Here is a 27,994-nt window from a genome sequence, read left to right on the forward strand (position 1 = left end):
GGACAAACAAAACAGTTTGGGCAAAGTCTGCCTTCGGGCCAGTTTGCAACGTTTGGCCTGTGGTCTCAAACGAACCATGAAGGTTCTGTGATTTTTGATCAGCCGTAGTGAGGAGCAAAGATGGCTCACTCTTCAGAAAGGGCTGTTTGTACATGGCAATGCCATCTGTGAAATGTTGATTTAAAAAATTTTTTTAAATACTTTTGCATTTTTATTTGTGTTTCTAAAGTTTTAAGATCTATATATACTATATTATTTGATAACCACAACTACTCTACGACATAAATGTTATTTCACTTTCCATTTTACACAGGAGACAGTGTAGGCCCAGAGAGATTCAAGGACTTGCCAAAAGTCACTCGGTTAGTTAGTGACAGATCAGGGATTATACCCCAGTCCTTGGACTCCAAAGCTCATGCTCCCTAATTCTGTACCATATGCCACATGCATGTTACCTGTCCCCCTACTAACATGCTTTCCTCTGTCTTCACATTTCCGGTTCCTTTTCACCCTCCAGGTTACCATTTGCATGTCTCCTCCTCTGGAGACACCCCCCCCCCCCCCAGCCACTGTTTTAAGCAGTTCCCCTGCTGCTGTCTGGCTCAGCCTGTTTACTTGCCACGATTTGTAATTATTCTGATTGCTTTGTTATGCAGTTTTTGTCAGTCTCCCCTACTAGCATGTATGTGCCATGAGGGCAGGATATGTGTCTAAATTTGCTGTTTCATCTTTAGTCTCTCGCCAGGGAAGGGCTCAGTACATTTGTTGAGTAAGTGTGTACTGTGTGTGTGTGTACGGTGTGTGCGTGGGGGGGCGGGTTGCTGTCAGAGTTCTTCATATTCAGCTAAGGATCAATAGAAGGCTTGGGGAGGAGAGGGGTGTCTTAGTATAATTTAGTACATTAGCTTTTCTCACCCCTCCCCATCCTGCTTCTGATTCCCTGCTTCCCTACGCTTCTGCTCCTTGTTGACCATAATACCATCATTCTTCCCAGGTACCCAAAGTTGGGAACCTGCCCCTGACGACTGAAGTTCTCAAAAGCCTAGCAGTTCCCCCTGCCCTAGAGAAGAAGCCACAGGTGGCCTATAAGACAGAGATCATCGGAGGGGTGGTGGTCCACACGCCCATCAACCAGGTGCTGGGGCCTGGGGTTGTGAAGGGGTCTGGTGGGGGGAGCGGTCTGTAGTGTCCCTGGTGTGACAGTGATGTGCACAGAGGACTATACTGAGGACAGGGTGGATGGGAGTGAGGGAGCCAGTGCAGATGGGGTGGGCAAGAAAATGCAGGGCCCGGCTAGATGTAAGTAATAGTAGTGCAGAAATTGGGGCTGCTGTAGCTTGAAGCTGAGTGGCCAGCACGGTTTGAGACGAGCACCTGTAAACCCCATGAGGAGTGGGGCTTAGGAAGGCACGTGAGGCATCCTTGCTCCTCTGGTTTTCCTTCTGTGTCCTTCCCTCTCTCCTGGGTCTGCCCAACGTCCCTGAGCCTTATGTGAAAGCACTCGGTACAATGCCTGATGGGAGCAAAGGAAATGTTTATTTTCTTGTTTAGTTCTTTGTCATCTTGGGCAAAGAGGCAAGAGATGACTTGGCCAGAGGGAGTCGGGTAGGGGTGGGGCAGGGGGTAAGGCTGCACAGGGGTTGAGAGGCAGGTGCTAACCCTGACACTGTTTCCTTGTAGAATGGTGGGGATGGGCAGGAAGGGAGTGAGCCAGGGTCCCATGCCATCCTTCGGAGGTCTCAGAGTTACGTCCCCACGACAGGCTGCCGCGCACCCACTGGGCCACCCCTCATTAAGAGCGGCTACTGTGTGAAGCAAGGGAATGTGGTGAGTATCAGCCCTGGGGCTGGAGAGGTCTCTGGTGACTCCTCGGAGCTAGTGGGTGTGGGTGTAGCAGTGGGGAGAGCCTTCTGGAAGAAGGAGCTGCAGTGCTCTGGGCCACCATCCAAACCCCGAGGAGCTTGGGACCACAAATTCACCGCCCCCACAAGTCAGAGGCATTGCCCTGATAGGAAGAAGTTTTTGCCCCAACTGAATGTGGGAGCCCAGCTTCCAGGGGGCTGTGACCCTGGGAGCTGACAATGAGAGTGCCCTCCAGAAAGCTGGGGCCTCGTCCTAATATCCCGCTCTTTATTTTTTATTTCAGCGGAAGAGCTGGAAACGTCGCTTCTTCGCACTCGATGACTTTACCATCTGCTACTTCAAGTGTGAGCAGGTTTGTAGTTGCGCTGGGCCCTCTGAGAGGTTGTGAAGGGAAGAGGAACATGAATGACCCCTGAGTGTGTATATGGGGGTTGCATGCACAGAAGCGTGAGCACACACAGACTCCCAAGGTGCCTCTGTCCTATCTCTGTCCATCCTGTGTGCTCATATTACAGTGCTATTACAGTGGCCCGAGCTTCCTCCCTCCTGTGCAGTGCTGTTCTGTGGTTAGAGCCAGAGGGCATCTTCTTAGGTTTCTTTTTTCCTCTCTTGATTAATTTGAGACTGCCTTGTTTGCAACCTGATTTTAGCCGACCATTTCTGTTGAGAGAGGTACGTCAGTCAGTCAGCTGGTCTGGGCCGTGGCATCGTGTGGACAGCCTCGTTTACTTACCCATCTCTCCATTTTTTCCCCCAGGATCGAGAACCCCTGCGTACTATATTTCTCAAGGATGTCCTTAAGACACATGAGTGTCTGGTCAAATCTGGGTAATTGTCTTTGCTTTTTTTTTTGGATCAAAATCCTCATTTGCTCTCTGAAATCTTCATTTACCACCCTTCTGTGGCTCTGTTCAAGAGTCTTCTTCCGGGCCTGAGGTCTCGTGGCTGAATCACCACATCCTAGCTGACGTGGATGTGAGGTCACTGGGCCTAACTCACCCTCTACCCATTGCTTTACTCTTGCTCCTGAGAAGATGAGCCTGTATTATTAGAAAAATCTAATAATTTTCTGATGGAGAAAAAGAAAGAGTGTGGGAACAAAGAAGAGGGTGGTGCTGAGATGCTTCTCAGTGGTAGTTAGGTGCTCATCCCACAGGAGGATTGGGGCTCAGAGGGGCACTCTGCCCTCAGTCACTCATTTTGCAGTACTTCTGGTCAGCTCACTGCTTATGCCAGTGCCTCCTCCCTGAATTTCTTTCTTTCTTTTTTTTTTTTTAAAAATATTGATTTTTAGAGGGAGAGGAAGGGAGAGAACTAGAGAGATAGAAACATCAATGAGAGAAACATCATCGATTGGCTGCCTCCTACATGCCCCCTACTGGGGATCGAGCCTACAACCTGGGCATGAGCCTTGACCCGGAATTGAACCGGTAACCTCTTGGTTCATGGGTCTAAGCTCAACCACTGACCCACAGCATCCAGGCCTCCCTGAATTTCTTATGTCTTTTCTCTCCCTTTTCACAAGTCCCTGATACCTCTTCACACAAGGGTGATTCACAGCAGCTCTGTCACTCCCACTGGGCAGGAAGAGGAGGTATTTTTAATGTGTTCCTCTTTCCACTAGGAAATGGTTACCTTCTAAGTGTCACGGGTTGTGGGATGTTTTGTGGACCTGGTAAGGGCTCTCCTGTATGCAACACCAAAAACAGATACTCCTAGAACTAAGCTTGAGAAACCCAAGGGCATCTGGACATCTAGAAATCCTCATTTTGGCCCTGAATCTGCAGTCTTTAGGGACTGTCCATCCCATGGCTGGGGCATGTAGAGCCAGCATCACCAGGGAATCTATCAGCAGCAGGCGGACTGCTCTGGAATGAAGGTGTGGCAGGGTCTTGCATGAACACAAAGGGCTGTGTGACCTAGGGAAGCAGGACTGAAGCCCTGCACTGGGACCTGCACATGGAGCTGCAGAGCATAGAAGATCAGGGAAATTCCCAGTGACAGTTCATCATTCGTGAAAGTAGTTGGAGATGGGATTCCAGAAGTGTGGCTCCAGAGGTTGATAGTGGGTAGAGGAAAGATTGGGCATGACCAGATCCTCAGAAGTGGTTCCTGACCCTAGACGGCATGTACAGATTAGGCATGTGACCACGTGGGCATGTTGGAGCAGCTCAGAGAACCCAGATAAGGTTTAATCTAAAGAGTGCTTTGTAATTTGCCTAAATCTCTGACTGTCAGAGTCAGACTGAACTCTGAGTAAAAGAATAAAGGGGGTTGAAGATACCGGAAGGAAGTCCCCAAGCCTAGGCCTGTGAGACTGTGTCCTCTCCCTAACCCAGGCAGAGGGCTTTGGGGCATCTGGGTCATGAACCAACATTTGTTGAGTTGAATGGAAAGACAACATGTAGCCTGAGATGTGAAGAGGGTGGGGGTTCCCCCCTGCTTTGCTTTTACCTCCTCAGTGGTTGATTCCATGATTACATTCTGTGTGCAAGAATAGTTTCAAAGGTTAAAGCAGTTTAGCTGGAAAGTAAGAGCTATCTCTACTCAGAAACTCAGAAAGTGATAAAAATAGTGAAATGCGTTTCAAGTGTCCACTACATGACAGTGCCATACCAGGTGTCTTATATACTAGCCTGCTAATGGAGGTTCTTCTCATCTCCATTTTACAGTTAGGGCACAAAGGCTCAGAAAGTTTTAAAACTATTCCTAAAATACCTTTCTCCAAAGTGGAGTCGAGATTTGGCCCCAGGTCCATGTTACCCTGTCCCCTTCCATGTGGGTGTTTAGTCTCATGCTCCTCTGCCTGGGGCCCATGTTACTGGCCAGAACCTACCATTTCCTTTCAAGTCTTCATTCACGAAACCAACTCCACCTCTGATCAGTCCTTTCTTGGAATTTTTCTAGCTCTTGGCATATAGCACGCACTTTAACACGAGATTTTATAGTGTAGCTTTTTTGTTGTTTTTTTTATTGGGAGGGAGTTAGGTCTTTCACTCCTTATATATCCCCTACTATGGATACACACACATTTAACATTGGAAATCGTTTCACCTGATTTGAGGTTTGTCACTGAGTACCAGCTACTTCTTGCCTTCTCTGTAGAAGTCAGGATCCCTCTTTCCAAACTCACACCTAATTTGAAGCATCTTAAAGTTATCTATTCTCTCCTTCCTTTTCTCCTCTTTAGTGCTCTGTCCCCTCAGCCCCGTGGAATGAGGCACAGAGCAGGAATTTAAGGAAACTGATGGGTTGCTGCTTGGGTGGAGGAAGGGTTTGGAAATGAGAGATTTGATTCCCTTAGGAGAGGCAAACAGTGGAGTAATTAAAGCATAGACTCTGGAATCAGACCTGCGTTCAAATCCTCACTCTGCCATTTACTAACTCCGGTACCATGGACAAGTCATGTAGCCTCTCTGAGCCTGGGTTTCCTCCAAGAACAGATTGGTGGTTGCCAGAGGTGGGGAGTGGGGGTGGGTGAAATGGGTAAAGGGGGTCCAAAAGTACAAACATCCAGTTATAAAATAAAAAAGTCCAGGGGATATAATGTACAATGTGGGTACTCGGAGACTATAGTTAACAATGCAGTATTGTATATTTGAAAGTTGCCAAGAAAGTAGATCTTAGAAGTTCTCATCACAAGAAAAAAAATTTGTAACTATGTATGTTAATGGATGTTTATTAGGCTTATTGTAGTGATCATTTCACAATATAGACAAATATCAAATCATTATGTTGTACACCCGAAACTAATAAAATATTATATGTCAAGTCCCCCTCTCTCTCTCTTTCTCTCTCTCTATATATAGGGTGTCCCAAAAAATGTATACACACACTTTGAATAATTATAAAAGCAGTGTTTATTAAAATACATTTCATTTTCAAAATTGAGCTATCAGCTCTTAAAGTGTGTATACATTTTTCTGGGACACCATATATGTGTGTGTGTGTTTGTGTGTGTGTGTGTGTATATCTATATATCTATATATCTATAGATATATATATATAAAATAAAGTTTTTGTCTATTTGATTCTTAAAAAAAAGCACTCAAAACAGTGCTCTGCACAAAGCTCATCGTACATCTTAGCCACTAAAAACAAAACCCATAACTGTAGGTGGTGTGGGGTATGGCCGACAGAGAGAAAGAGCTTGTATCTTGTTAGAGATGGTGGTGGTGATGTGTATGTGGGGGGGGAGGGGGTTCCAGGGGGATGTCGAAACCTCCCAAGACCCTCTAAGGAGTGAAGCCAGAGGAAAGCCCTGTAATGTTTCATGAGTCAGGGGCCAAGGGAGGAATGTCCTGGGAGCCCTCTTTTTATGGTAGAGGGTTCTGGCCATTTGGTAACTTTCTTTTTCTCTCTCTAGTGATCTCTTAATGAGGGACAACCTGTTTGAAATCATTACAAGCTCCAGGACCTTCTACGTACAGGTAAAAAGCTCACTCCAAGACTCTGATGTTCCATTTCTGTGAATGGTATACTCATAGGCCTCGCCCTTTCCTGTGCTTTCTCTTTTATTTCGTTAGAAGTTTCTTGTTGGTAAATTTAGCCCCTGAAAGTCCTTCCGAGTCCCATTTTATTCTAAACAGGATGTTTGCCGAAAGCTTCCCAACCATAAAATAATAAGAGCAGGTTGAGTGCTTTACTGGGGAATGTGAGTGTGGGCCAGCTGCTCTCAGCTGCTGGGCGCCAGCTAAGCAGAGAAAAGGAGAACTGGTCAGTGGTTTCGCTTCTCCTTTGGAGGGTATTTATAAGCTCCGCCCGTGTGTGGTCATCACTGTGTGCGGAAGGACAAAAGCACAGAGGCCCCTGTGCAGGCACCAGGTGCACAGCCCAGCTGCACAGAGAAACCCATTGTTTGGGCTCTCAGAGGCTTCTCCCCTCCACCCACAGCTTTGGCGTTCTCCCAACTTCTTCTAAAATCATAGGCGCTGGAAAGGCAGGCTTCCAAGCAGGGCCTCGACTTTCTGGGCCAAGTATCTAGCCCAGCCCTTGCCTTGATTCATGCAGCATCGTAATAATGCTGCATTCTAGCATTAAGATTATCATGGCCTGTGTTGGTTAAAATGAGGGGGCTCCTCAAGCAACATTTTCCAGGGTTCCCAGTGTCCTTTCTTCTGTATTTCAAGTGTCACTCTCCCTTCCATAGGGGTCACCCTCTCCCCCATTTGTTGGGTAGCAGCTCCAGTCATCCCCTCTGAGCTGGTTCCCCTGCCAGAACCCAGCAGACAAGCTGGAAGCCTTAGCCATCTGTGGGTTCCCTTCACTCAGACAAGCACTTGCCATCCTGGAAGAAATGAAGTAGGGAGCTGCGGAAAGCGTTGTGGAGGTGTGAGAGCTGGGTCCATTGCCATTTAGGGACAAAGTTTAAATTGTAGGTGCAACAAAAGTATTTCCAAGTCTGGCTTTTGACAGATATTTGTAGAATATCTTCAGATGCTGGGCATTTTGCCTCATGCTGGGGACATTGCATTACACAGAACAGATTCTGAACCGGAGAGGGAGAAAGTCCAGTACACAGGCAATTAAAACAATGTGATGGGGCGAGGGAGGGGGTGTTGTATGGATGAACACAAGGGAGTTTTTAGGGCAGTGAAACTATTCTGTATGATACTGCAATAGATGCATGAAATAGAACTTTGCAGCACAAAGTGTAAACCTCAATATATGCAGGTTTGCAAAAGCATTTAGGAGGTCAGGTGGTCCCAGCATGGAATGCGGACTATGACAAAAGAAGCTAAATTATCACTAGTGTGAGCCTACTCACTGGTGGGTTAGGGGGATAAACAACAAAAACAAAAACAGTGTGATGAATGCTACCATTAGACTGAGTAGTCATTGCCATGGGAACGCGTAAGAAGGGCACCACCCCCAGTTTCAGGGAGTCAGAGGAGGTTTCCTGAGGGAAGATATATCTAGTTGAGTAAGTTGGGGGGAAGAGAGGCCCAGGCAGAGCGAACAGCACATGTGAAAAAAGCCTGGAGATTAAAAGAGCTCAGAAAATACTGGAGGTGGGAAAGCAGATACCCAGGGCCCCTGACCTTGTACGTTGTTAGAGAGTTTCTCTTTTATGCTGAGGGTTAGAGCCCCTGGACGTTGAACTAGGGGAGTGACCCAGTCAGAGCTGCCTTCTAAAAATATCGCTTGGGCAGGTGCTCTCACTTTCAGGGCCTTGTTTTCCTCTTCGGTATAGTACAGATGATAGCCCTCAACCCAAACCCCTGCAGTGAGCAGTATGCCTGGCCGTGAATTGCCTGGCTGGGTACAGTGTAGAGGACTGATGAGAAAAGGGGAAAGACAGGAGGTAGGCCAGTTTGAAGGCTATTGTAATTAAAAAATTTTTTTTAAATTAACTTTTTATTGATTTTAGAGAGAGAGGAAGGGAGAGAGAGAGAGAAACATTGATCGGCTGCCTCTTGCAGGCCCCTACTGGGGATCAAGCCAGAAACCTGGGCATGTGCCCTGACTGGGAATTGAACAGGCAACCTCTTGGTGCAAGGGATGACACTCAGCCAACTGAACCACACTGGCCAGGGCTATTGTCGTAATTTAGGTGAGGGATAAAAGGAAGCCCGAACTAGGGTGGATGGACAAACGTGGAAAATGTAAAGGCTGTTAAGCGTTCCTTTCTAGTTCTTGATGGTTGGTTGGATGTGGGGTGAAAGGAGAAAGGGTGGCTGAAGGCAGCAGGCACTGTGGTAGTAGGAGCACGGGTGGAGGGACTGTGGGAAACAGGCAAGCCTTGCAGAGATGGTTCTGAATTCACCATGTCTCTGGGACATCCAAGGTGACATGATATGAAGGCCCTTAGCAGCCAGCACCTGGCACATTGGTGCTACTCAATAAGCATTGTCAAGCGAATGGTCATGCTGGCTGAGAGTGAGGACTCAGCTTTGGGAAACACGAACTCCAGCAACAACAACAAACACCTTGGAAGGGTTTCGCACCATCTGCATGAGTGTGTGCACGTTTACCAGAAGCTCCTCATCACTTCTATCCTTTGCCTTCTGCTCCCACGTTTCTGGGCTGAAAGAACACTCGCATCACCCTGAATAAACAAATGGGCGAGTGGACAGGTCCGTTTGTCAGACCTAACTCAAAGAGGAGTCCGAGGTTAGAGAAGAGTAGAGATTGAAAATCATTAAAAATATGTATTAATTTATTTTAAAATGGCAACTGTAAACTCATTTATGTTAAGACAGGTACCATTTTTATGAAAAAGAACTATGTTTCTGAAACAAAAAAAAGCAACAAGAGTAGCATTGTTTTTTGTTCTCGCAAATCTCTCTAATGGCTGGCTTAAGAGAAGACAGCTGGGCCCTCACACCTGCCTCCGCATTCTGTCTGCGGCCATATGTTGTTCTGATTGAAGAATATGAAGAAAATCTGGCCCCGCACAGATGTGTGTTTGGAAAAAGGAATATTTTAGTGGCCTTTTCAGATCATTGTGGATATTCCTCTTTCATTCTATACCAAAACTTGGCACACGGTAGGTAGTTTCTTTATGTTTAGATACAGTGTGGAGTCAGAAGTCAGTAATAATACACTTTCATGCTCCTACATTAAAGTTCGTTGGTCAGTTTTTCCCTCGGAGTGAGTCCTTTTTACCAATGCACGGTTTTGTAACTGTGTGCGTAGGTCACTTGGAAAATCGTGGTCTTGTTGACATATTTTATTACATAATATAAAAAAATCACATTTGTCAGTATCACCGTCAGTATCATCAACAAAGTATGGAAAGCTGTCAAGCTCATGGGGGTGCGTGTAAGTTTTCCGAAATTCTGATTTTTGCTTTGAAAGCTCAGAATTCATCACGTGCAAGAAAATACTTTCATGGTCTTCCTCACATAACGGGCTCATTTAATTCAGTTTTGAAAAAGAGTTTGTCCTATACCTAAATCTGAATAAGTTGGACTGACAGTTTTTCTGTCAGTCATTTGTTTCGAGGTAAAATCGTGTTTTATGAAGAAAGTGAAAGAATATAGTGACTATTCATACAGTTTGGTGCCAGCAGTTTTGCCACCATGCCAGAGGGGCATTCAGATCTGCTTCCTAAGGTTTCATGCTCAGTCAGCCTGTTTCAAAGAACCATGTATCCGCGGTATCTAGAGCAGGGGAGATCTATGTAGAGAAAATAAACTCGTTGGACAGGAGAGAGACTTGGGCAACAGAATGGGGCTGGATTCCAACTACTTAGGTGTTGGTCATTTACCTTCTTGTCACATGTGTGATCTCTCACACTGAAGTATTTCTTTTGCGTTAATAAAAAGATACTGTTTATTGGCCACTTTGATATTCTAAGGCACACGGCTAAGCTATTTACAGGCAGCATATTACTTCACTCTCAGCAGTTTCTGAGGTCATCTCCACTTTACAGATGAGGAAGTGGAGTGTCTGAAGCTAAATTGTTTGAGATCGTAAACCTGATGAGTTACGGAAGCGATTTGGAGGCACCAGATGCTAGAACAAGGCCTACTCTTTTGTGTTGTTTATAAGCAGCCTGGTGCAGAACCCAAGGTGCAGAGCGTAGTCCAACTCTGAATTGGGGAGGACCAGCTTGGGGTAACTAGGTGCCTTGGCAGATGGGTCATGGTGACAAAGATCCAGAATCTGGCAGGAATCAGGTATCTAATCTTGTGATGCCGGCAAGCTCATCAGCAGGTAGACGGTTCTCACTTCTGAACAAGGGTTCGCAGTGAGATTTTAGTCTTTGGACTACAAAGCAAACAAGGTTTCCCCATTTCCCCATTTTCCAGTCAGAAGGTCAAGGGTATTAGGTAGCTCATCAAGAGGAGGATTAGTTGCTTGAAATGAGAAATGTAGTGCAGTCTGGTTTTGGTAACTTGGCTTAAGCCCAGTTTTCAGCATTAGAGGGCTGTGTCAGCACAGGAGTAGCACTAAGAGGGCTCACACGGGAATGAATCGCAGAGTGTTGGGCTAGGACTCTTTGGATGCTGTTTGTTTTAATGCAGACTGCAAGGTGCATGTCGTCATTCAGAACTATGTGGCATATATAACCTATGCAGTCACGTGGCAGGGCTGTGTCTAAAGATGGGCTGATTCTTGGGGACAGGGCAGGGGTTATTAGCTGTTGGGAAGGGAGGGCAGAAGTTGGGAATAGAGTGAAGGAGGAGCTGCCTAAAAATTTTAGACAGCTGCAGTGGAAGTAAGCAGAAGTAGATATTGAAAGCTTTTTATTGATGACCTCTAGAATTCCTTGCTTCAAACCACTGCATCTGTTATAATGCTGGGCTCATAGTAGATATTCATGAAAAGCTTACTGGACTGCGATAAACCACAGACTGCTCAGGCACTCATTTTAATGCCCTTTGTTCCCCTCACATCAAAAACTGCCCTCAGGCACAGAAACCCTACTTTTTCTTTGGAAACAAGCACCAGAAACAAATGCACACATTTAAGCACAGCAGGAAAAGACACAGACATGAATTTGGCACCTTTCTTCACGTTCTCCTTTGTAAGCAATTTTTAGTCTTAGTGATTTGCCATGGGGTGGGGGGACTTCAGCTCTGTTTTTTACTTCTGATTCGTGAAGCTACCTTTGTGATATGGTTTTATGGTATTTTGAATTCTTGATGAGGGCAAAGCACTGGCTTTTCCTACAAGATATACACATGCACCATCTTTCTTGCATACAATCTTTGAAGTTTCACTGAATTTTTATTGCCAGTGGATCCCATTTTTAAAATTACTAATAGAGACTGTAATTGTGATCTCAATAAGGTAATATTGTATTTCTTCTCATGTGGGATCAGTTACAGTATCTGCTTTTCTATTTGAATAATATTTTAAAATAACATTTATTAGTTCAACATTAAAATGTTTAACTGATGTTTATTATTATTAACATTAACATGACGGGGTTAACTACCTAGGTTATCTGAAAGAAAAATGACCTTAAATGGAATTAGAGAATTAGGGAAGAAATGTAATTAGCAAACAGTTTTCATCTCTATTAATTACTAAATGTTTTAAGAAAGAGATTTAATTATTTTGCCTATCATATTAGCAGAGATTTTTTAAAATTGTAGTATGTAGTTCTAGCAAGGGTGCATGCAAAAAAATATATTGTTGGCAAATGAAATTTTCATATAGCTGGCCAGAAACATTTCTGGCCAAATGTAATAGCCTGAAAGGAATGCATATTCTTTATCTAGTGATTTCTCTGGGAGCTAACAAATCTTAAGTATGAAAAAGCTTTATGCACAGCGATATGAATAGCAGCATTATTTATATTAAAGGAGAGTTGGAAATGACCTAAATGCATTTTAGAGAATTTTCATTCTTATGCTTGAGCCCCTAAATGTGAAATCAGTTGGTTCCTAGATTTCTGTGATTCAGTGATTCCTTGCCAAGTGGAGGCTGGGGTGGAGACACCTAGGCTAGTTGTGTGATAGTTCCTAGAAAACATGTGAGAGTTTATTGGTGAGGTCTCAAAGGATAATCAGGTAGGTGGCCTGTGGCTTGTGGGGGTAACATTTGACATGGGGGATTTGCTAGGATGATGGAAGGAGCAGAAGGAGCTTAACAGCCCTGCAAACTGATTTATTAGAGTGTCATCATGGGGATCTTGCAATTTGTTTAATGAGAATCCCAGATCCCCATGCGATGTAGGAGACATTTGTCTGTCCTTCAGCTCCTATGTCTGTTTTCCCCTCTGTCTTCTAACACTTCCCCCTACCAAATCATCTTCTGCTTCCCTAGAAGGAAAATCTCTTAGAAATGCTTTTCTACTACTGGACAATTTACCTCCATCTCATTCCAATTTGAAATAACCCTTATTTCTCATTTGATCCCAACAATTTGATCCTTTAGGTAGGAACTGTCTGCAGATTGAGGGGGAAAGGTTTTGGAGAGTGTGGTGAACATATTTATAGTGTTGGAATTTAAGGCTTCATATGTGTCCTTTCATATGTAATAATAATAATAATAATAAAATAATAACTAATACTTAACAAGCCCTTTCTATGTATCAGACACTGTTCAAACTGCTTTACCTGCAAGAGTTTATTTAATTCTCCCAATAGTTCTACTTGCGGACAGGCTAGCTCTGATATTAGTAAAATACCTTCTGGAAGAATCTTGGAGATCTTGCTCTGGTTATTTTTTGGACTAGGGATGGATTTGTCTTTTTCTTGGGGAACTACCAGGTTGTCAAATGACTGGAAAAAGTCCAAGAGAGAGAGGATGCAGGTGAATTTGCAGCTCTAGCATGTGAGAGAGCTGTTCCCTTGGGTACTTGTTGCTACATGCTTTTGACCCAGTGTGCAGGGTGTGAAACCATTTCCCTTGCAAGTTTCTCCTGCACACATCTAACCAAGGAGAATAGTGGTTTGAGGTGACAGAAAGGGGCAGGGTTGGAAGTTTGAGGATTTGAAAAAAACTGATCATGTATTAGCTTGATAAAATGCAAAGAGAAAGAATCACTTTGGGGATGGGGAAAGTGAGTGGTGTATGTGGAGAATTTTGCAGTCCAGTGTGTGCTTGTATTTTTCACACTTGTGATTTTGGGTGGAACTATTTGGAGAAGGTGCAGGGGCCACAGAGAGGTTAACAAATATAAATTTCTGGAGGTCAAGGATTCAGTCTTGGTCCCATCTCTGCGTCCAGCACCTGATGTCACGTGCAATACTGAGTAAGGCCTCAGTAAACAATTGCTTGGTTCGCTTGAACTCAGCCTCTATAAAGCTGGAAAATGCCAAGAACTCCAAGGACTCCACCTGCAGTGGCTTTGCCTCTAGATTTTCTTTTTTTCACAAGCCGCTGCTGCCCTCTTCTGGGCTTGGTAGGTATTTCTGAGGGAAATACTTTAACTGCTCAGCTTGTTGTTAAACTTAGCGCTCCCAGCCTAGCAACTCTGAGGCCTGGATGGAGAGTCAGGACAGACCCAGGTAGCTTGTGCTTTGCGAGAAGCCCTGTTTTGTGGTAATACATATCTGGGAGGCTTTGCAGAGGATTTGTCTTTAATGGGACGAGTTAAAAAAGATTTTGTTCAGGTATCTGTAGTGGAGAGAGGACTGCATTGGGAGGCAGGAGAACTGGAATCTAGACAAGACATAAACCTTGAGCTTTGGCTTTCTGGGCCTCATTTTCATTTTCTATAAAAAATTTTCTATAAAACTGGACCAGGTCGATTGTGTTCCAGAGGGGGCAAGGGACTTCAACAGGGGATGGGCCTCTAAGCTCTCTCACCACCCCCATGACCTCTGCCCCTCCACAGAGCAGCTCCAGTTTGAGCTGGTTTATTTATGAAGTGTCAGATGTGATTTTACAGGAAAAAATGTCCTCAGAAGTCTGAAGCCACTGGACTAGATGATCTCTGAGATTCTTCCAGCTCTAATGGTCTGATTTTACGAACTTAGAACTGAGTCAGAGACTCAAAAGCTGAAATCATAGTGCCCAAAACATCTATGTAAGTGCTGTGGGTATTTTGCAGGCGGACAGTCCAGAAGACATGCACAGCTGGATTAAGGAGATCAGGGCAGCTGTTCAGGCCCTCAAGTGCCACCCCAGAGTAAGTCACTTCCTTTCTGTTGCATAGTCACTGTCAACTTGGAGGTGATTGCCCGTGAGTGGGCAGGTTTTATTTGGTGATGTAGGCAGGCAGCCTGGTCCTAACTGAAGCCCCAGGCTGTCTTGTTTGTTTTTCTCTTTTGACTGACTTGGGTACACATTTTGATTTTTTAATTTTGGTTGGTGGAGGAGGTGAGGTAGGGGTGGGTAGAGAAACAGTTTCTGGTGTATCCTACACATCTCCCTGTTGGGCAGACTTTGACAAGTCTGGAGTGAATCCCACTGGACATACTTGATTTCTGTAGACAAGTGTCTCTGGACCTATAAGCTGGTGATTCCGGGTGGGTACTCTTCCTGGGGCTTTGGGATAGACATGGTCAGGAAAGCCCTTACTTTCCTTCATTTTTCCTTCCATTTTACTTTTGTAGGAAATGTCCTTTTCGAGATCCATTTCTTTGACTCGCTCTGGAAGCTCCAGCCTCTCGGGTGGGCCCAACTCTGTCTTCTGCAGAGGCCGGCCACCTGTGGAAGAGAAGAGAGCCCTGTGCAAAGCCCCCTCTGTGGCTTCCTCCTGGCAACCCTGGACACCTGTCCCCCAGGCTGGGGGAAAGCTACATCCAGCTGAAGAGACTCCTGAGGACTCTTTGTTCACGTCTCGACTTGGGGAGAGCAATACCTCGGGGGTATTGCCCAGCTCCCGGATAAGGCACCGATCGGAGCCCCAGCACCCCAAGGAGAAACCATTTATGTTCAACCTTGATGATGAGAACATACGGACTTCTGATGTGTGATGAGGCACAGTGCCCAGGGAGGGAGGGGTGGGAGGACTGAAGAAAAGGTGGCCAAGACTCAGTTTCTCTGTCTGTTGGAGGATAGTCAGAGGCCTTTATGCGGCTTATGTTCCTGTGGATGCTCTATGGGAGGGGCCCATCCAGCTGGCCTTTAAAAAAAAATATCAGTGCAGTGTATTTAATTTGGGAAAATCACTAGGTTAGACCTGTAGGCATGCTCAGTAGAGAGGTTGCCTCTTGTTCGACTGTTGCGAGGTTGTTCTGATGAGAGGAGGTTGGAAGTCCGGTTTCAGCCCAAACCAAGTTTTAGTTGCTTCCCTTTGTTTTCAGGACAGGCACAGAATCTTAGGCCGGTCATCTGGTTTTATCCTATTCCTGTTTATTGTCTGGGCTGAAGTTTGACTGTGAAGCAGAAGGGTGGTGACTGACCCACCTGAATGGGGGGCGGGGAGGGCTGGCGGAAGACCCAGGCTTCGCTCAACTGGGATTCATTCTGAGGGCAAGTGTGAGAATCTGGGGGCTGATCTACCAGGGTAGATCCCCACAGGGGACCTCCACAGAGGAAGAAATAGGGACCTCTTGTAAGAAATGGGAAATGATTCATTGAGTACATCAGTCAACTTTGGGAATTATTCTGTTCTCATTTATATGTTCTTTGACCCCAAATGCTGTCAGTGTGAGTGACAGACCTGCCCACTTGGTTTCCGTGTCCGGCCCCAAGGATGGTTTTATCAGTGTTAAATGGTATGACTGTTGAGAGCAGAACGGACATTTCCCTTGATATGGTATTAGTTTGAATGTTTGGGGGATTGATACTTGTATGATAATTCACTTGTGTGATAGATCAGACCTCTGTTTTAGAGTTTTAGGTTTGCTTTGAAGCAGGTACTGGGAAGAGATGGATTAGAGTTCATCCAGCTAAGTTTTTCTGATCCATGTTTTCCAGACAGAAGGAAAGGTCTGTTTTAGCAAAGACAGATTTTCTTGAACCCTTGCCTCACAGCTCTTTCTCAGTGGGCCAATAGTAGTCTAAGTTTAAGTGCTGTAACATCGTATACCCTGGCAGACTCGCTTTCTTTCTGTTCTTTGTGCTGTCCTTTGAATGAAGCCTTATGTACTTGCATGATCCCGCCTTGTAATCTGATAGGGTTCCATGTACTTAAGAGCAGAGAGATACAAAGATAATCTTGACAGATATTTATATTTTTAATAAAATAGAAACTGCATAGAAACACTGATTTAGAGGCTATGCATCGCTGACTAGAGATGTCCCGGGGAGAGGAGCATAGGTTGCATTCCCCAGTCAAATTTCAGGATGTACCTTCTTCCATTTGGCAAAAGGAGACTGTTTCTAGGGTCCCTGGGAGGATTTGTCTATCCAACTTATATGGTGAACTGCTACCAGGACCTTATAGGGTCCCACTTTTATTAGCTAGATCAATTAATTACATCGTTAAATTAAAAAATGACTTGGTTTGGGAATTATTTATTTGTGAGTGGTCGAGGTTACAACATACTTCAAGTAGCCTGCTTTCAAGAAGTCATTCCAAATTCTTAAAGCTCTCTGTCTCTGGTTTCATCTTCCAGTTTTCCCTAAGAAAATTATTTGGCTAGGTCAAAGAAAGTACACAATAAGTGATATTGAATTAATGAAAATAAATTAGGGACTTTTGAGATCTCTTTAAACATTCCCTAACTCATGGAAAGTTGCCATCTTTTGGTGTTTAAATTATAAAAATCTACCCATTTGTCTCTCTCTTTTTAAAATTAAACTCTCTGCTAGATTACTACTGCTACATTAATTGGCCATTGTAATAAGCTGATATGTTCCTTATTCAGTATGGTCTATTTTGAGAATGTGTTAAATTAAACATACTTATAAATCCAAATTGTATCATTATGATGGGGGAAAACAAGGACTGTAGTTGGCAGTTACTTGGGAATTCCAAGTTAGAGCATTGTTAATGTAGTTCCAACACCAGATAAATATAATTATCTTCAATGAAGCCTGAAAGCATTCTCATTCCCAAACCTTATTTCAGAATTCCTTTTGTGACCATATTTCTTACCTTCTGGCCAATGTCACATCACAGCCTTTTGATGTCACTACATATGTGAGCCAAAGATGGTGCATGTACGACTATAGCATTTGGTTTTAAATGTATAAAATGGAACCAAGTGGAAAAAGTAGGGTGGGGATGCGCTATAGGTTAGTAGTTTAGTGCATAAGCTCTGGAATAAATCTAGGTTTAAAAAAATAAAAGGAACTCAAAATGGTACTGCATTTTCTTTGTGGCATAAAAACCTCTGAGTTGTGCTGTTTTTATAAGACTTTGGACGGGGTCTTGACCCACTATATGTAACAGTATTTCAGGTGGTCTTCCCTATAGCTGAACTATTTACCATCCACTCTTATTGAAAGCTTATGGATTTGCTCTCTCAAGTCGTTGAAGGTTGGTAAACATAGTCGGGCCTGTTGCATACTCTAGGACATCATAAACACATCGAGCAGTGACCTCAGGTCAAAATGTTGGAATTACACATCTGTTTCTGGGTAGAATGCTGGAAGATTCCCATGAGAAAGAGTAGATTTAAGGTCCATCTTTGTAGCTCACTTGAAGCAAAAGCTTTCCCCCCCCCTTCCTGAGTATAACTGCTCTGACATAGGCTAAAAGGACCCAATAAATAAATAGCAGGTTCAGCAGTGGAGCAGTGGCATTTGATGTCCATTTTCACTGTGAACCTGCTAAACAGGCATATGGAGGTAACAATGTTTTGGAAATGGAGTTTCCCAAATCAGCTTCATTTATAAACTTTGAACGTGTTGGAAATGGACAGGATTATTAAATTTTTTGACCGACATCACGTTTCCCCTTATTCCCTTTTCTCTCTGTGTTGCCTGCTAGTCACTCCTCCCAGGTTAGGTAGAGTCCCTTTCCCCACTGCCTAGGAAGGTGCATGACTTTGTGTTTTGAACCAGTATGTTTCAGCTGTGAAATGCTCTCTCTGTAGACACTGAGCTGAGTGCATGGGAACTGTCGTGCTTCTCATTTTATGTGATCTCTGAATTGTTATGTAGCAAAAGATAATTTTCTAAAACTGTTTTGTTGCTTGTTTTGTAATAAAACCACGTGAAATACTGAAATACGGTGTGTTTTCCTAACGCCGACCGTGGGTGGGTGATCGCTCTTGTCAGTCTGCCCCTGTTGGTTTTATGGATTTCACAAAGTAGGTCCCTGCCCAGGGCAGGGCTCGGGCCCTCGCTGCGGGTGGATGTGGCCCTCGGGGAGGGAGGTGGGAAGCTGTTCGGGTGCGTATGTGGAGAGGTCTGCCAGGCTCTGCCCCCTTAAAGACTGGGACTGCTGGAGGTGGCACCCTAGCCGGGAAAGTGTTGCTCGTTTAAAAGTGGTTGCGGGTCCAGAGTCAGGTCATTGGAAAAGTGGGAGGAAGAAGGGAGCAGGATGACTAGACCTCGGCTTGGACCAGCTGGGCTCGGACAGCTCCTCCTGCTGTGGCTGCTGCTGCCCCCGGTGCCCGTTGCCACGGTGGAGGCGCGGCGGACCTGGCCCCCTCGGTTCTGCCCCGCGGCCTGCGAGCCCACGCGCTGCCCCCCGCTGCCCACCTGCTCCGCGGGGGCGACGCCGGTGCCCGACCGCTGCCGCTGCTGCCGCGCGTGCCCCGCGGCCGAGGGCGAGGTCTGCGGCGGCGCGTGGAGCCGGCCCTGTGCCCCGGGGCTGCGCTGCGGCGCGCCGTTCAGCCCCCGGCGCCTGGGTGGCGCGCGGCTGGGCACCTGCGGCTGCCCCGCGACGGGAGCGGCCGTGTGCGGCAGCGACGGGCGCACCTACCCCAGCCTCTGCGCGCTCCGGGCCGAGAACCGCGCCGCGCGCCGCCGTGGCGCGCTCCCGGCGCTGCCGGTGCAGAAGGGCGGCTGCGGGGACCCAGGTGAGCGCGCGGCCGCGCTCCTCGGGCGCTCTGGGAACCCGCCTGAGGCGCGTGTTTCAGCCGCGCCGCCCTCCGCGGCTGCTGCCCTGCTCCGCTGGCTTTCGGGATAGCCCCATTCCCTTCCCTCCCTGGGTGTCTCTTTTCAGGTTACCACGTGGTTTTCCCCCAGTTTCCTCCCCACACCGGTTAAATGCCCTCTTCCCTTCTAAATTTTTTTCTTTTTTTTCCAACCGGGATGACGGGTCTGGGTCCCTTAAGGCGCCTCCTTAGTGGACTTCGGGGAAAACGCAGGACGGGGGAGACCGAAGAGAGGAAGGGGAGGGAGGAAAGGTGGAGAGAGACGCAGGGGAGAGACTGGGATTTGAGATCGAAGCCCCGGGAGGGAAGGAGGCGAGGGTCCCGTCGCCGCCCAGAAGGAAGCATTTCTTCGCAGGGACCAGAAGCGCCGGCTGGCGCAGGAGCAACTACAACTTCATCGCCGAGGTGGTTGAGAAGGTGGCGCCGTCTGTGGTTCACTTGCAGCTGTTCCGCAGGTAAAGGAGGTAGCGGGGGGCTCTCCACCGCTCGCTGACTTTCGCTCCAGGTCCCGCACTGCCGCATTTCTAGCATCACCAAGTGGGGAAAATCGCTGTGAGGCTCAAAAATGTCCAGCAACCTGGTCAGGGGATAACTACTCTGACTTCCAGATCTGGGCACCCCTGCGCACTCAGGTGGCTGGGATTTCTCTCTCCATCTTCCACAGACAAAATGGAAGGTCAGGTGCAAGAGCTAGAAAGCATCTGGATGATCTTGCTCAGCCCCCTCCTTGGCATGGAAGGAAATCCTCTGTCACAAGGCCAGTTAGTAGTGCAACCTAAACAGGAACCAGGCTTCCTGGACTCCATCCCAGCCTGGGTGCTCGATGATTTGGCACTGGGTCCACTTTTGCCCGCAGTATTGTGATTAGGTGAGGCATCTTTAAAGCAGAGGGTTGCCCTCTGACCAGCCCTGAAGAAGGGAGTGTCCCTGGAAAAGGAGAGTTGGAATCAGCCCTCGGTGGGGTTCACAAGAGATGGCCAGGCCACGGGACACACAGAGTCTAATTACACGTGGAGAAAATGAAAACACAGGCAGGGAAAAGTAAAACGTCTGAGAAAACTGTCCTAGGGGTATGCTTGATAACACCAGGTTCCTGCATTTCCAGAGTGCGGTGGATCCCCTGACTTTCCTGCCCTCTGCTTATGTGTTATCTTGCCGAGACAGGTCACCTCTCGGCAGCGAGGATATTCCTGCGTCCAGTGGCTCTGGGTTCCTAGTGTCTGAGGATGGGCTCATTGTTACCAATGCCCATGTCCTCACCAACCGGCAGCGAATCCAGGCAGAGCTCCAGAGTGGGGTCCAGTATGAAGCCACTGTCAAGGATATTGACCATAAATTGGATCTTGCGCTGATTAAGATTGAGCCAAACGTGAGTATGCCAGGGCTAAATCGGAGTCTGCATATTTGGGAATTTTCATCAATTTGCTCATAGTTTCTTCTTCACCCCACTTCCCTCCACACCACATCTTTTTACCTGGTGTATGCTGTTTTCTAATTTCCTTCTTTTCTGTTTGTTTACTCCCTCTTTTGTTTATTTCCTTCCATGCCAGTCTGTGCATCCCTAACAATTTCGATTAACTATCCAGCAGCCTTTTCTTTTTTTTCTCCTTCACTGCCTTCTTCAACAGATGCTGCTTCTGGGAAACATTTCTCTTAGAGTTCTGTCTTAGAGTACCACAAATGATCACAGTGAATTCAGAGCTGCTAAGGAATACTTTGAGGCCCCATGACACCGGGTGTGATCTGCACAGCAGCAGCAATGACATCATCTAAGGATTTTTTGGAAATGCAGAATCTCAGACCCTGGCTAGGTCTACTGAATTAGAATCTGCATTTTCTTAAGATCCCCAGATGATTCAGGTACACATTAAAGTTTGAGAAGAGCTGTTCTGGGTGATCTCCTTTGTTTGTGGCCAATTAACATTGACTAACCTTTTGAGCTGGACCCGTGCTAAGGAAATTGCTAATGTCAGTTTACGTTCATCAGTTATTTCGCTATGGTTTATTTATAGTAATTTATACGAAGCAATACCTTTAGATTTTATTCATTTTTTAAAGAGTGAATTTCTTTTGTTCTTTTTTAAAATATATTTTTATTGACTTCAGAGAGAGGAAGGGAGAGGGAGAGAGAGAGAGAAACATCATGCGAGAGTCCTTGATCGGCTGCCTCCTGCACGCCCCCTGCTGGGCATTGAGCCTGAAAGCTGGGCTTGTGACTTGACCAGGAATCGAACCAAGATCTCCTGGATCATAGGTTGATGCTCAACTGCTGAGACACGCCGGCTGGACAATACTTTTAGATTTTAGAGATGATCCCAATTGTCTTAACAAGTAAGAGTATGGGTGGGTGATTCTTGGATTAGAAATGCCAAAATGACAAAGACTGTGTCATATATGTGTTGTACACAAACACTGGTTGATTCTAGTCTTGATTTGTCTCCTGCATCCCTTCTTTCCCATGTGCAGACTGACCTTCCTGTCTTGCTGCTGGGAAGGTCATCTGACCTGCGGGCTGGAGAGTTCGTGGTGGCCTTGGGCAGCCCATTTTCTCTGCAGAACACAGTGACAGCAGGGATTGTCAGCACTACACAGCGAGGGGGCAAAGAACTGGGGCTGAAGGATTCAGACATGGACTATATCCAGACTGATGCCATCATTAATGTAAGTCACTTGGGAGCCCATAAGATACGGGCAGTGCAGTGCGATGAACACGTCCGAGTGCCTTCTTTCCCCTTTGGCCTTTTGGGGCTGTCCAGAGTTCAGTTAGATCCTCACGAGAGGGGTGGAATGCCACGTTATTAGAGTCCAGCCTTTTTGATATAACTGTTATCCATGATATTGGGTGGTCTGTTAGGGCCTGTCATAGAAGCCACCACTACTGGAGGAAGCGGTGGTCCTTTTGCTGTTGTTCTTTACCTACAGTGACTTCTGTATTGATGATGATGGGGGAACAGGGGCTCCCTAGAGCAGGCTGCTTTTGGTAAACCTGTTTAGGAACTATGTATGGTTAACAAGGAGAAAAGCACTGATGGCTTTTTCAAATTCTTTCTCCAGCACGGGAATTCTGGGGGGCCTCTGGTGAACTTGGTAAGTGGCCACTTTCCTTGCTACTTCATGTCCCTTCCCTTTAAAGACTTCACAGGTTTCCACAGTGCAGACTAATGCTAGTGTAGAGATCTGTGGTATGATGCTTTTCTATGACTGCATCTTAAGCAAATGGTTAGGAAAATTTGACATCTACAATTGATTTGTCACCCTGGCCTGCAATCTCATCCAGCTGAAAGAGCCAGGGTTTATTTACTTGCATGTTACTTACATCTCTTCAACACGCTTTCTGTTTTCATTGGATAGTTAACGAAAGTCCTGGGTACAAAGCCCAAATTTATGTCAAATGACCAACTGTACTATGTAATGTATATCCTTGAAGACTCCTTGCTGCTGCATATGAACTATTTCTCATTTAAAAATGCTAATTTCATGATGTGGTCTGTCCAGGTTTTAAGTCTTTTTGTTTGTTTGTTTGTTTTTGTTAATCCTCTCCCGAGGATATTTTTTCCATTGATCTTTAGAAAGAGTGGAAGGGAGTGAGGGAGAGGAAGAGAGAAAGAGAGAGAGAGAGAGAGAGAGGAACATTGATGTGAGAGAGACGCATCAATTGGTTGCCTCCCACCCACACCCGGACTGGGGTGGGGATTGAACTTGCAACCCAGGTACGTGCCCTTGACCAGGAATCAAACCCGAGGTCCTTTGGTGGGCAGGCTAACACTCTAACCACAGAGCAACACTGGCCAGGGCAAGGTTTTTAGTCTTAACCTACTTATAAATGACAGAAAAGCCACACCACAAATTCATTTCTGTCATGTATTTAATTATTAAATTTATACAGTCTATCTACTGGAAATGCCAGTGTTTCTAGCACTCAAACACATGTGAAAACATGAGGATGCCATGCTCTTTGACACAGCCTGTGATTGCGCTCTCTGAGTTTCTGAGCTGATTCCTTTTGGCTCGTCTTTGCACATTACACTTACTTGTAGAGGGATGAATTGTGCGTGAAGTTACTGAGTTTCTTACTCATAACATTGCCGACAATATTTCGTGCCTTCTTTCTCCAGTGGACAATGAGTTTACTAGAGCAGGGCTGACATGTAGAATTTCAGACTACACTCCAGGCCTACTGAATTATAATCTGTCTTCCAGTAGGATTAAATATTAAATTAAACAGTATAATTTTTAAAAATCTTTCCCATTACCTAACAAAGGCTGGAGGATGGTGAAGTGCTCGAAGAGGAAAGTATTTCTCACTTCATAGTTTGGGTTTAGTAGAGCTTTGTTCCTAAAGTCAATTTACCAATTCTTCTGAAGAGTTTCATTGAGGTGCTGGTGAATATCTAACAGCTTTTTGCCTTTGTCATGTTTATTTTTAGTTTCATTTAAGGAATGAAAAGGCAAATACTCCTTGTTCTCTTCTCTGGGTCAAATAACAAATCGTGGTTCACATTTAAGATCAATGTAATTCAGTGAAGGAAAAAAAATGAGCTCAGAATTAAAAAAAAGAATTCCTCGGCAGGAATTTGCACATGTAGGTCCCCCCTGCTGTCCTCCCACACTCTTCGCCCTCTAAGGTAGCACCCACTGCTCTCTACCAAAGCAGCACACTTCCCCTGGCCCCTCTGCACTCTGACCCTAAGTGACTCGCTTCACTCCTTCCTACTTGTTCAGTTTGCACAAGTTGGTGACTGAATGACATCTCCTCCCCTGCCAGGATGGTGATGTGATTGGCATAAATACACTGAAGGTGACGGCGGGAATCTCCTTTGCAATTCCCTCAGATCGAATTCGACAGTTCTTGGCGGAATTCCACGAGCGCCAGTTGAAAGGTAAGGGGAGTGAGGACTTTTTCTTCCCCTCGTGTATTTTCTGGGAGCATTCAACCCATCGCAGAGACAGTTCTGTCGATTACTGAGTCCCTGGTACCCAGTTCCTATCATGGTGGTTCGGGCAGCAATACGGGGACCAGGCACAAAACCAGGCATGAACTGTACCCAGAATATTTGGGTTGAACTCTTGTGGAAAGGAAACCTGAGGGGCAGAGGTGGGCGGTGGGTGGGAGGAGTGTCTGGATTAATGACAAAGGTTTTCTGAGGCACAGCCTGAGAGGGCAGCTATGATGGGAAGGCTGCTCTGAGACTCCGGTGCCTTTTAAGATCTGCTGAAAGGAGAGAAGTTTTGTCATTGGTAACACATTATAATGTTCCTTTGCAGGAAGGGCTCTTTCACAGAGGAAATATCTGGGTCTGCGAATGTTGCCCCTCACTATGAAGTAAGCGTGGGTTTGAATATGTCTGGGTTGTTTTCTGAAGCAAAAAGCCATAGCGAGGCAGCCTTGACGTGGAAACTAAAGTGTTTGGATTACAGCTGGATACTCTTCCTGCCATAGGCCCTATTGATGCACCACTGTACTCTTCAGCAGTTCCTTTCACTGTGCCTACATTTTATAACGTCCAATGGTCCTAGGCTTTGGCATAGAGAATCAGAGCACCCCCCCTGAGGAAGAATAAGTGTGACCCGCTTGATGGAACCCTCTCTGGTTCCTCTGAGCCTTGAGAGAGCAGATAGAATATTTACTGAGATTCTGAGGCTTTGCCCGGGGCTCCAGAGATCAAGTCACTGTGCTTTTTAACTTTATGGGAAAACTCTTCTTACTTTTCTTAGCCTTCTTCAAGAAATGAAAAGGCAAGATCCAGATTTCCCTGTTGTGAGTTCTGGGGTTTTTGTATATGAGGTGATTCAAGGAACAGCTGCTGAAAGGTAAGAGAAGCTCAGGCCTTTGCCCAGCCTCCTTTGTTCTTGCTAGATGTGTGCCATGGGAAACCTGTGTAGGATCTAGACTTAAGCTGTCCAATAGAGTGGCCCCTAACCACACGTGGTTATTGAACACTTGAGATATGGCTGGTGTGACCGATGGTCTGAATTTTTAATTTAATTTTAAGTAATTTAAACAAAGAAATCAGAAGCATGTAAAGTATTTTCCTTTTTTGGGGCTGAGATGGGGGGAGGATTGCCTTTCATTTTAATCATTGCATTGTATAAAATATTATCATTGTGTGTTGTTTCTAGTGTATTAGTATGTATTTACAGAGTGTTAAATACATACTGATTATTAAAATACTACATGTTAAAATGATATTTTAGATATATTGAGTTAAATATGCTGTATTACTAAAATTGGTTACATCTATTTAAAATTTTTGGAAAAAATGTGGCTACCAGAAAATTTAAAATTATATATGACTTGTGTCTTGCCTTACATACTATTGGAGTAATGCTGATTTAGACTTGTGCACTGTAAGGGCTGTTTCTTTTTCTTTTTTTTTGGAAGGGGATGGTTCTCTTTAGGCCAAGAATGCATGATATAAGTCACCAGCCTAAGTTTTTGCTAGGATCCCAAGTCTAGCCTTTCAATACCTTAGTTATTAAGAATCAGAAGAATCCAAAGGGTCACAAGGTTAAGAACGTATTTTAGGTACTTGGAAGTACTTTTATCTTTGAACTCTGGATGAAAGTATTAGAAGGTAGCACTGAATGAACAAATGAAGGAAGGAGTAAGTGAATAAAGCAAAGGCTAGAGGAGCTCTCCAAAGATGCTACTGGGAAGAGGTGGCTCGGCCAACAGTTATTCTCCTGGGTCCTTCTCTTACACTTCTTCAGTCTCTCTCACTGTACTTGTTTTTCAAGAGCTCAATAATCTGCTTAGATTATGGCAACTCCTTCAGTAGGGGGCAAGAAACCATAGGGTACTACCTGTTCAGAACAGCTAAGTGTTCAGTCTCATGTTACTGAACTTGGCTTGTCACAGACTTTTCTAGACTTTTTTTGGTTACTGCCCCCTCCCCCCAATCTTATTTTTAACTTCTGGTCCAAGGCCAAAGCTATTTCTTTCAGCTCTCCATGTCCTTGCTACTCAGGATGTGGTCTGCAGGCCAGCTGCATTAGCAACAGCTGGAGCTTTTTAGAAATGCAGAATGCCAGGCGCCACTGAATCGGAAACTGCATTTTAAACAAGATCTCCATGATTTGGATGCACATGAAGATGTGGGACTTACTGCTTGCTTGATGTCATTGCTAAACCGGAAATCTGTTTTGGCTCCATCCATTTATATCTAATAATAATGACAATCATTATAGTAATAAGGACTGGCATTTATTAACCACTTACTATATGTCGGGCATCATTTTAAGTGTTTTACATACTTGGTTTGAGCCCGCAGTAGACTTATGATATAGGTACTATTTTGCAGAGGAAGCAGCTGTGATATAGAGGTCAATGTGAGAGTTACACATTAACTTAACCCCTGTATTATCCTGCTTCTGTGGCTGCTCTTCTTGCTTCTGAGAGGCAGACTGACTGAGTGGCAAGAAGATGGGTTTTCAAGTCAAATCCTACTTTAGCCTTTTACAAGGTGTGGGACATGTATCCCGTCTGAGCCTCACTTCCTATCTGGCACATAGTTTGCACTCAGTAATAACCTGTAGGTTTCTTTCTTTCTCTTTTTCTACTCATGGAACTACTGTGAATTAAGCTCTTTCTCTGTGCACTGTCCCAGTCATCTTCTGGACTAACCTTGTTCTAAAGGCTTTCCATGCTTTTAGCTCTACTTACCTTCAAACTTCTCTTCACATCCTCTTGCTTTAAATTAAAAAGAAAAAATAAACTCTACATATCTTGATAACCCTCCCTATTCTTCTTCCTTGAGCTTCCCATTTCTCTTAAAGGGTGTCTCCTGGAGTTATTGAATTTTATGTTCCTCTTCCAGTCTATTTTCAACTTTAAGACAATAAATCAATAGGATCGCTATATATTTACTGCAGTGTTGGAGGGGGTTTGTGTTTCTAAGATATACATTCTACGTGAAGCAAATAGGTAGGAGACGGAATACAATCACAGCTTTGGGGAAAAGGAGTCTAGAACCAGAGCCTTAAATATTTAGACTTGGAAGGGTGACTAGTTTTTTATTTACTGCGAGCAGAGCTTTTCATAGTGTAGCTCAACATACTCTCTCGTTCCATAAGCTGTGGTTGAGGATGGGGCAAGTGGGCTGTTGAAATCAAACGGATCAGTGCAGCTGTCTGGGGAAAAACATATTGCTTGGGCTTTTCATGTTTGCTCATAAGACTGGGAGTATGCTTGAGGTTAAGAGAGGTCAGAGATTAATAGAAATTAAAAGCTAAATCCTATTCCGAACTAAACCCAATATATGGGAGGAGTAAACTTCTTACACATGATTGTGGTAGAATAGTAATTTTATAAAGGTAAATGGCATAACTCAGAGCAGTCCTCATATTGGAAAAGGACAGAGCTATTTCTGGTTTCCTGGTTGGTATATTTACTATCAGCAAAATAGTAGTGCCATAAGAGATAGACACTGACTTCTAGCTGGGACATATAAAACTCTTAGAGTTTCATGCTCCTTTTTTCCCCCCTTCCCAGCTCTGGGTTGAGAGACCACGATGTAATTGTCAGCATAAATGGGCAACCTGTTACCACCACAACCGATGTTACTGAAGCTGTTAAGGACAATGATTCCCTTTCCATTGTGGTTCGTCGGGGAAGTCAAACTTTGATCCTGACAATCACACCTGAAATAATGGATTAAGTATCTTGCTTTAAAGAAAATTATCTAACAAAACCAAAGCTATATTACCTGGTTTGTATTGAAGATGTGCCAAAGATGGCTAGGAGTTTTAGGATCTCTTTCTTATAAAGGAAAATGAATGCTTAAATACAC

At 45.1% G+C, this 27,994-nt stretch overlaps 2 protein-coding genes across 2 annotated transcripts in view; both read left to right on the forward strand.

Moving 5' to 3' along the window:
- PLEKHA2 (pleckstrin homology domain containing A2) overlaps positions 1-18,138 on the forward strand; it is a 54,588-nt gene extending 36,450 nt beyond the window's left edge. The window contains exons 6-12 of the mRNA XM_087814184.1: positions 995-1,135; positions 1,681-1,827; positions 2,147-2,215; positions 2,621-2,691; positions 6,230-6,293; positions 14,318-14,395; positions 14,823-18,138. Of these exons, the coding sequence (XP_087670310.1) occupies positions 995-1,135; positions 1,681-1,827; positions 2,147-2,215; positions 2,621-2,691; positions 6,230-6,293; positions 14,318-14,395; positions 14,823-15,185 (933 nt within the window). The 3' untranslated portion in view covers positions 15,186-18,138. The remainder of the gene's footprint in view (positions 1-994; positions 1,136-1,680; positions 1,828-2,146; positions 2,216-2,620; positions 2,692-6,229; positions 6,294-14,317; positions 14,396-14,822) is intronic.
- A 508-nt stretch (positions 18,139-18,646) lies between these two features.
- HTRA4 (HtrA serine peptidase 4) lies at positions 18,647-27,871 on the forward strand. The gene is made up of 9 exons (XM_087813818.1): positions 18,647-19,127; positions 19,561-19,660; positions 20,370-20,574; positions 21,672-21,866; positions 22,260-22,292; positions 23,971-24,085; positions 24,471-24,528; positions 24,921-25,016; positions 27,697-27,871. The coding sequence occupies exons 1-9, from the start codon at positions 18,647-18,649 to the stop codon at positions 27,860-27,862; spliced, it is 1,449 nt and encodes a 482-aa protein (XP_087669944.1). The 3' UTR covers positions 27,863-27,871.
- The last annotated feature ends 123 nt before the right edge of the window (positions 27,872-27,994 follow it).

This window comes from Miniopterus natalensis, chromosome 2 (genome assembly GCF_054644295.1).
Source record: "Miniopterus natalensis isolate mMinNat1 chromosome 2, mMinNat1.hap1, whole genome shotgun sequence".
NCBI classification, from domain to species: domain Eukaryota; kingdom Metazoa; phylum Chordata; class Mammalia; order Chiroptera; family Miniopteridae; genus Miniopterus; species Miniopterus natalensis.